The 8,223-nt window shown below is 41.4% G+C and overlaps 1 protein-coding gene across 1 annotated transcript; it reads right to left on the bottom strand.

The window, feature by feature from the left end:
- Positions 1-4,961: 4,961 nt before the first annotated feature.
- Positions 4,962-7,897, bottom strand: calm2a (calmodulin 2a (phosphorylase kinase, delta)). The gene is made up of 6 exons (XM_049735711.1): positions 7,735-7,897; positions 7,032-7,062; positions 6,096-6,239; positions 5,917-6,023; positions 5,705-5,840; positions 4,962-5,627 (listed from the first exon to the last, which is right to left on the bottom strand). The coding sequence occupies exons 1-6, from the start codon at positions 7,735-7,737 to the stop codon at positions 5,599-5,601; spliced, it is 450 nt and encodes a 149-aa protein (XP_049591668.1). The 5' UTR covers positions 7,738-7,897; the 3' UTR covers positions 4,962-5,598.
- Between the last annotated feature and the right edge of the window lie 326 nt (positions 7,898-8,223).

Raw genomic sequence — 8,223 nt, 5'->3', positions numbered from 1 at the left:
TTTCTTTATGTTCATGTTTTCAAGTTCAACATACTACATCATTGTTTCTGTATTAGAAAGGACACTTGAACTTGCTTGTAGCCATCTGTACCCCCACTGGATTAAATAACAATCGACTGCAATAAAAGTCAGGGCCACATTGTGGCGTGTATGTACGGTATTCAGGTCACTGTTGTGTAAATGGGGATGTTTTGCTAACCCTTATGGATAGCATGGCCATGACAGTGAATGTGCGGGTTGCCAGACAGTAAGCCATAAGCCCTTTGTTTTGGCCAAACAAAGATTTGGAGTCTCTGGCATTTATGATTCTCCATTTTCAGTCCATAAAGCTACTGCTATAATAATAATAATAATAATAATAATAATAATAATAATAATAATAATAATAATAATAATAATAATAATAATAATAATAATAATGATAATGATAATAAAATAATAATAATGATAATAATAATAGAAGATCAGTAAGTTTGAACCAGCAAATTTTCAAAAATGTCTAAAAAATTAATAATTTTCTAAATGCCTGAAAAAACAGGCAGTCACAAAGCTGAACAAACAGATGATTTAAATGTATCTTCAAGACACGCCCTCATGAATGTAAATACAGATGCTTTGCCTGATGGAGATTTGATTTGACAAAATAGTAAATGAAACCTAAAAGTGCACCATTGCATTTCATCCATTCAGAACAGTCCATAAAGTGAAGAAGTCAGTTTGATTGACAGTGAAGAAGCAGGTGGGTGGCCACTCCTGAAAAAGATGGGGGGGGTGTTAAGTCGTCACTATGAGACATATGTCAGATCAGCATTAAACTGCAGAGATGACTGAGATAAGAAACCAGGGAGGGCTCCAAAGGTTGAGAGACGCAGATTATCGAGGGCTTGGCCTGAACAGGAAGAATAGCTGCTCATGGTTCAACAGTGATTCAGTGAACAATGATACGCATGCCCCATCCTTCTTTCAATCTTCCTCTCTTATGTGTTCACAAGTGTGAAAGGCAGTGGTTGAGATTCAAATGGCAGCCTCAACACGGACGTGCTAATGTGCCGCGCTGCTCTCATGACACAGCCCATCCCACATAAAACACTTTAGTGATACCACTGTCTAGCATTCTCGTGTTTGCACTCGTGACTCAAACTCCGTCATTTGTCCAACTATTACTGATGAGGAGCATACTACCAACAAGATAGTCAGGCTAACTAAATATAGAAAAACAGTGCAGTGTTAGTCCTCACTAGAAAGAGAATTCAGTGCATTTGATTTTGAGATGGATTTTTATTGTGTTCTCCATAGTGACCTTGAGTGCTTTGAAAGCTGCCTTTTAGACACAATGTAGTAGTGTTATGAAGCTGAGCAGATCTTATTTGCTCATCATACTTCAGATCTTTCATTCATTCATTGCTTTCTGCCTTGTGGGAGCTTGGAGTTTGGGAGAACCTATTTTCTGCTCCAAAAACAAGGTCCATAAAGGTGTAGAAGAGAGTGGATGACCCAAAGAGACCCCAGGGCTTCATCCCATTAAACAGTTTCAGGATGAACGATAACAGAGATTGTGAGCCAGACCCTCTCATCCAACATCAGTCACCTCTCAAATGTTTTTTCTGGATGAATGGATAAAAAGATGGAGCGCAACATCACACAACTCTATTTTTTTAGCTCCTGTGAGTGTAATCACAGAATGACGCCTATTACACACCTCACATAGTTTCATGTACCAATACAACAAAAGTATTGTAAAACTCCTTGCCATGTGAGCTAATGATATGGATGGATGTATTAAATGCTCACGTAAATGCTAGCTATCTGAGTATGCTTAGCATGTAGTCCCGGATTAATACATTAAAAAATAGCATAGTTTGTTTTTGCTCCCCGTTGCCCAGTAATGAACGCCACTATTACCTCCCATCATTACTGCATTTTTCGCCCTCGCCCAACATTATTGACCGTGTTGTTTTTTTGCCGATAGAAAGGAGAGTATGCAAAGTAGGTAGCGATAAGAATAGCTGCTTTATTGTGTGCCACTGCCTTGGCTCATAATACTGAATGTGTTATCTGGGGGAGCAGCATGCCACACTAAGCTATGTGCATGTGACGCATGGCTGAGCAGCATTCCTCCTCCTGAGTGCATCGCAGGGCAGAGATAGTAGGAAGGCATAGCTGCCAACAAGAGCGAGGAGTGAGAGCAATGCAGAGGAGACATGAAGGATGAGAGCAACACTGGGAACATGGAGTTAAGTGGAATAAAGTACCCTTTGTCGCAGATAAGATCATTCTGCTTTCCTGGCTGCCATCGCTAAAGTGATTTCAGCAACAAATCAAGCTTATTATGCTTTTGGTAGACTACAAAATCCATGCCGATGAACATCAGTCCAAGCATTAAGGGACTGCAGGTTTGGTCAATTTCATTTATTCTATTACTGGATGAAGACAGCATCACTGGCATGGGCGCTGCTCTTAAATTGTCAGACTAAAGAGGGTCACGGAAGAAGAGGCTGACAGAACAGATCATGTGCCTGACTCTGGTCATTCCTCTGATTAGTATATATATATATATATATATATATATATATATATATATATACATACACACGTATACAAATATATACGTGTATATAGATCACAAACTCAAGGCCCGGGGGCCAGATACGGCCCGCCACATCATTTTATGTGGCCCGCGAAGACAACTTGTGCATCAAATTCGTGTGTCATTACTAGAATTGCAAATTGTCTTTTTTTTTTGACCAGTTTTTACTCATCTGATTTGAAAACGACTTATTTGTCGCTTTGTTTTGTAGCTTTTACTGTATATAATATGAGGTGCTCATACATTTATTTGGGTTGACAGTAATGATGACCCTCCGAAAGAAGCTATGACTATAATGCGGCCCGCGAAAAAAATAAGTTTGGCACCATGATATAGATCACACGTTCCTTCATTGAACTACCTAATAAGACAAATGGCCGTTCCCGTTTTGATTCTTGCTCCTCAAGGGGGCAAAATTTACTCAAATTGTTCACGTGTCAAGTGGTACTACATGCGGTCGTAACGGGAGAACAATATAACCGGCCAGCTGTCCGCTGACATTTACTAACTTTCTATGAAATTTTAAAATCAATAAGATGACGTATATTCATACGAGCGCGATCCAATCATGGAGTAAATTTGCCGCAGGATTTGAGTAATGAGCTTAACCTTTGACAATTAGCATGTCCTGGAGTCACCGTGACACCATTAAGAGCAGAAAAGTGCTCCCAACTCTGCAGTAATAACACCCTGGGGATTTCTTTGCGCCTTTCCTTCTGTGTCAACACTCAGCAGCTGCCAACCAGTGTCAAATATCCATCAGCTCCCAGCATGGTGACACGGTTAAGGCTGCAACGCTCTGCAATATGAGCCTAAGCTGACCCTCACGCGCCTTCAAATAGGGGAATCGCTTTTCTTTGGCTCTTGGGGTTGTCATAAGCCACTCATGCGTGACATATACTACCACATACACATTACAGTAGGCCACAACTTGTAACCAAAACCTACTGAAAGTGTTTTGAAACAAAGCCTTTTGTGGGAGCTGGCTGAAAAGACAGAAGAAGGGATTTTGGCCATCAGATACTTACAGGTGGAAAGGTGATCTTTTGCATGCTTGACCAAAACATAACATGCCCGCAGAGAAGAAAATGAAAGCTGGGGCAAAAGAACGGAGAGGGGTGTGCCCTTTCATTTTTTAAATGAGAGGAGGAAGTTAGAAAAAGATTGAAGATTATCTCCACCACTGTGATGTGAAGAGAGAGCGGCTGTGTCAAACTGAATAGACAGAATATGTTCATAGCGTTTCATGCCCGACATTTTTTCACAAATGCAAAACAAAAAAAAAAACATTCATACTCAATTTAACTTGACGTTCACACAAGTACGGAAGCGTGCATCTGCCACTGTGGATGAACAATTTTTTGGAATGGCAAATACATTTGAACCTACTAAAAAAAAAACACACATTTGAATGTACTGCCAAATGGCAGTCAAACATTTCTTACTCCACTAAGCATTCAATTAATCTACATGTGCTTTTAGACTATAGAAAGAAGCCTGAGTATGTGTCACCTGCCCAACGTACATCTTTTTTTTTTTTTTTTCTTGAGGCATCATGCTACATTTTACTCATTTCTCCATTGTTGACAGTGTGGCTGACCGGAAATCCACTGACACATTTGCACCATTAAAAGTGTGAGTGTTTCTATAGCAGCGATCAATTTTTAAACATGCTGGCTCACTTGAGACCTACCTTTACACTTGTCTAGGGGAAGATACAATAGCAGGTACATGGAAGCTGTGTCTGAAATGAAAAAAAAAAAGCTTAAAATTAAATATGAGACAATCTTATCGTATTGTAGAGAATTATGTATCTATTTACAATATGTCACTAGTAAAATCTAAAGCGAACATATGGTTAATGAATGTAGTAACTTGTGCTTACTCAAAGCGAGGCGAACAGAATCCACAGGAAGCAGTAATACACAATAGAGCTTTATTCTGTCAAAATAACAAACTTAGCATCTTTGCAAGCTAATGTAACAAACTACTAGAAAACAAAATAAAACAGGTACACCTTAATTCACACCAGTTTCTGATGTCTGATCCACCCCTAGTTAAGACATGTGGCAGTTAACTTTGATATTGCCAACAGGATCAGATCAATCAGGAACAGCAGCTGACTATTTTGTCAAGTACTGTCGTGCATGTTCCCCAAGTACACTCGTTTCACCCCACTTTGCTTTTATTAGAGGAATTGACTGATACTCCTGTGTTTTTGCGAAATGACAAGCGACACCAGTTTCAAATATACTCAAGAAAAGTAGGGGAGGGGAATCCTGATTTCTCCATTTAAAACAAAACGCACAAGCCTCGATACAAAAACAAGTTAAAAAACTAAATTAGAACTGAGAAAACAAGACCAATTTTCAAATGCGGGTAGATTGTAAATTTTATTGGAAAACAAAAATATACAACTTGGAATGGATTGTTTGAGGCATGACCAGAGGCCATTAAAAAAACAAGAAAGAAAAAGAAAATGAGTGAGTAAAACATTAAAAAGCATGGCAAGATGTCATTTTCTGGTATATAGAACAGCAGATACAAAAAGAGTTTGTACGAGTACCTAGGAGATAGACCCGTGTCATTTTTTTTTTTTTTTTTGCAGTAGTGCAATGCTGAGATTTCCCATATATACTTTGTCCATAGTCCATGCAGAGTTTCAACTCCTCTACATTGTTTCCATGCCAACAGTGTTGCCAAGTTACAACCAGCTGACAGGTTTCCAATGTCGCCTCGCCAGAAAAGGCCCCGAGTACAATACAGAAGAGTCGGTCGGTCCTTGGGCTCCCGAGGGCCTCCGCAGGCATCTGCGTGGCTGACCGTTCGTCACTCAAACACCATGACAGCAAAAGAAAAAAGGGACATGGGGACAAGTGCCTATGCAGTTTACATGCAGTTCCTTTGGACAGCAGTAGGGGGCAGGGACGCAGGGGGGTTATAAGATTTTACAGATAAATTACACAAAGATAAAAGGCAAAGTATTTATATATGAAATCTGTACAAGGCCCTCACTTCGCCGTCATCATTTGTACGAACTCTGCAGAGGGGAGAAAAATGAAAAGGGGTTAACAACCTTTCTGGACAATAGTTATAAACTCAATTCCATGTACCGACCTTCATAGTTGACCTGTCCATCGCCGTCAATGTCTGCTTCTCTGATCATCTCATCTACTTCCTCATCGGTTAACTTCTCCCCGAGGTTTGTCATCACGTGACGAAGCTCAGCAGCACTGATGTAGCCGTTCCCATCCTGAATGTTTTTGCCAAGAACCTCTTTCAGCGTCCACGCCAAAGCCGGCCGCTCGTGCGTTTTGCGGTGCGCATACCTTGTCAAAGACACGGAAAGCTTCTCTGATCTCCTCCTCGCTGTCCGTATCCTTCATTTTTCTTGCCATCATTGTCAGAAATTCTGGGAAATCTATCGTGCCGTTTCCTGAAAAGCCAAATATGTCAAGGAGGGGGATTCAGAGTTTCCACACCGCGAGAACGGTTTCAAGCCGCTCACCATCAGCATCCACCTCATTGATCATGTCCTGCAACTCTGCCTCGGTGGGGTTCTGCCCAAGAGAGCGCATGACCGTCCCCAGCTCTTTGGTGGTGATGGTGCCATCTCCATCCTTGTCAAAAAGTGAAAACGCCTCCTTGAATTCTGAGGGGAAAGCCACAGAGGAATTAGGTCACGCATGTTTTCCAATATCAACTCAAGGTATTCATACACCACAGGGCAATGCTTTCTGTTCAACAAAGAGTGACAGCAAACAGCGGGCCAGGTAACAGGCGTATGACAGTCTTATTTAGCAGCACCATGGGGGATGAAAAACGACCCACTTCTCAAGTACAATGAGGCCCATGTTGTGGCATCCAACAACCTATTTGCAGGATCAACACGGAAAAGGCCAAAGTGTTCTTTAGCGAGAAATATGGTACCGGGTGGGCACTGCAAGCCACCGTCCAACGTCACAGAACACATTGTGCTTACTTTTCAAGCAACTTAACATCTAAAACTGCCACTGAAACATTTTGACAGCAAAAATCAGGTAGTCAAGTCCTGCACCAGTGTAACAGATGTGAACTGATTGGAAAAAAAAAAAAAAAAAAAAAAAAAAAAGTCACATCTGATAAGCACTGGCGTTTTAAAAAGCCACATTAATAACAAATGCATTAAAGCTTTGTCCTAGATGTCTTCATTCCATGGAGGACACACCCTGGGCAAAGGACATCATGCTCACTGAACACACAGCCCTGCCAGATTACATCATTTATTAGATGCAGTGCTACATTTTGCATGGGCAAATCCAACATTGCCAATGCACTCATTCATCTGAAAACAAGTAGGTCGCCATAAAAGGAAAATATAGAAATCTTGTATTGATCAATAATACGGGCCTTTTTTTGAAGAATGGAAGGAAAGCAGCTCAAGAGCAATATACGGATGGCTTACCAGCAATCTGCTCTTCTGTAAGCTGATCAGCCTGGACAGAAAACAGAATTCAAAAATGACAAATCTGCATCACAAAGTACTCTTGCGTTGCTAAAGGCTCAAGTGAAGATTGCAACTTTAAAGTCATCCAAATGGGAAGCACAGATCACCTCCCACCCCTGCACATGCCGTCCATTTCCAGCGGAGCTTTTTCGCACGAGAACATGGCCACTCAATACATGACGTTTCCTTGCAATTTGGCGGCAACAGAACCGTATCCCGCATGAGTTAACGCATCTCTCGAGAGTAAGCTCAACACTTTAAAAACAGAAACGTCGCGCATTGTAACGCAACAGTCGTCACGTGCTATTTGGTGACAGAGAAGCAATCAACAGTAACAAGCGCGAATGAAAGCGCTTTTGTGAGATACAATTACATAATAGAGTTGTGCATTATACGTATGGAAGTACCTAACAAAGCGTTTACACAAAGACGACAGACGCGCTTGCACGTACGCTTTTTATTTTGAGACACAGGCAGCCGAGGTTAAGACTTACTTTGACTGGGAATTAAGCATTATTAGCGCCAATTAAACCGATATGTATTCGGTAGCGCTGCGGCATATGGGGAGCATCGTAAACGGTGCCGATGACAGCAATCTTGGATCCGTCACTTTGCCCCATAAAAGTCAAAAAACGACGACGAACGGTGTTTTGTCGCTTACCATTTCAACGTTGAAGGATCTGCTTGTTGACGACAAAAATCCCTTGCACGCCTATGCTAGCACGGATCGTCGCCACACTGCCAACCCGAACGATGAACTAACCGTAACCTACTGCAACAGGGCTCGCCTTTAACCGTTATTCGAAACTCCTCCCCTTTTCAATATCCCTCCGCTCACTGCCATTTTTTTACTGACTAAAACCAAACGTTTGAGACTTCCTCAAGCGACAATCACATCTAAGAATTTACAAAATACTACTTTACTCGTGCATGTGTCTTCTGTGCGGGTTCAGACTCGGTTGAGACAAATTATAAACTTGAAATAACGGTGGTCTAGTTTATGGAGTATGCATACCCACGCTTTGGATGTGATTAGGCACACGCCCTAGCTGAAAGAAATGGCGCTCTGTGATTGGTTTGTTTGTACCTGCAATGCGTCACTCCCCATTCTCTGCGTTTCGCTGCATCTTAGCCAGTAGCCATAGAGTGG

This window comes from Syngnathus scovelli, chromosome 12 (assembly GCF_024217435.2).
Source record: "Syngnathus scovelli strain Florida chromosome 12, RoL_Ssco_1.2, whole genome shotgun sequence".
Taxonomy (NCBI): domain Eukaryota; kingdom Metazoa; phylum Chordata; class Actinopteri; order Syngnathiformes; family Syngnathidae; genus Syngnathus; species Syngnathus scovelli.
This window is presented reverse-complemented; position numbering and strand designations above follow the sequence as displayed.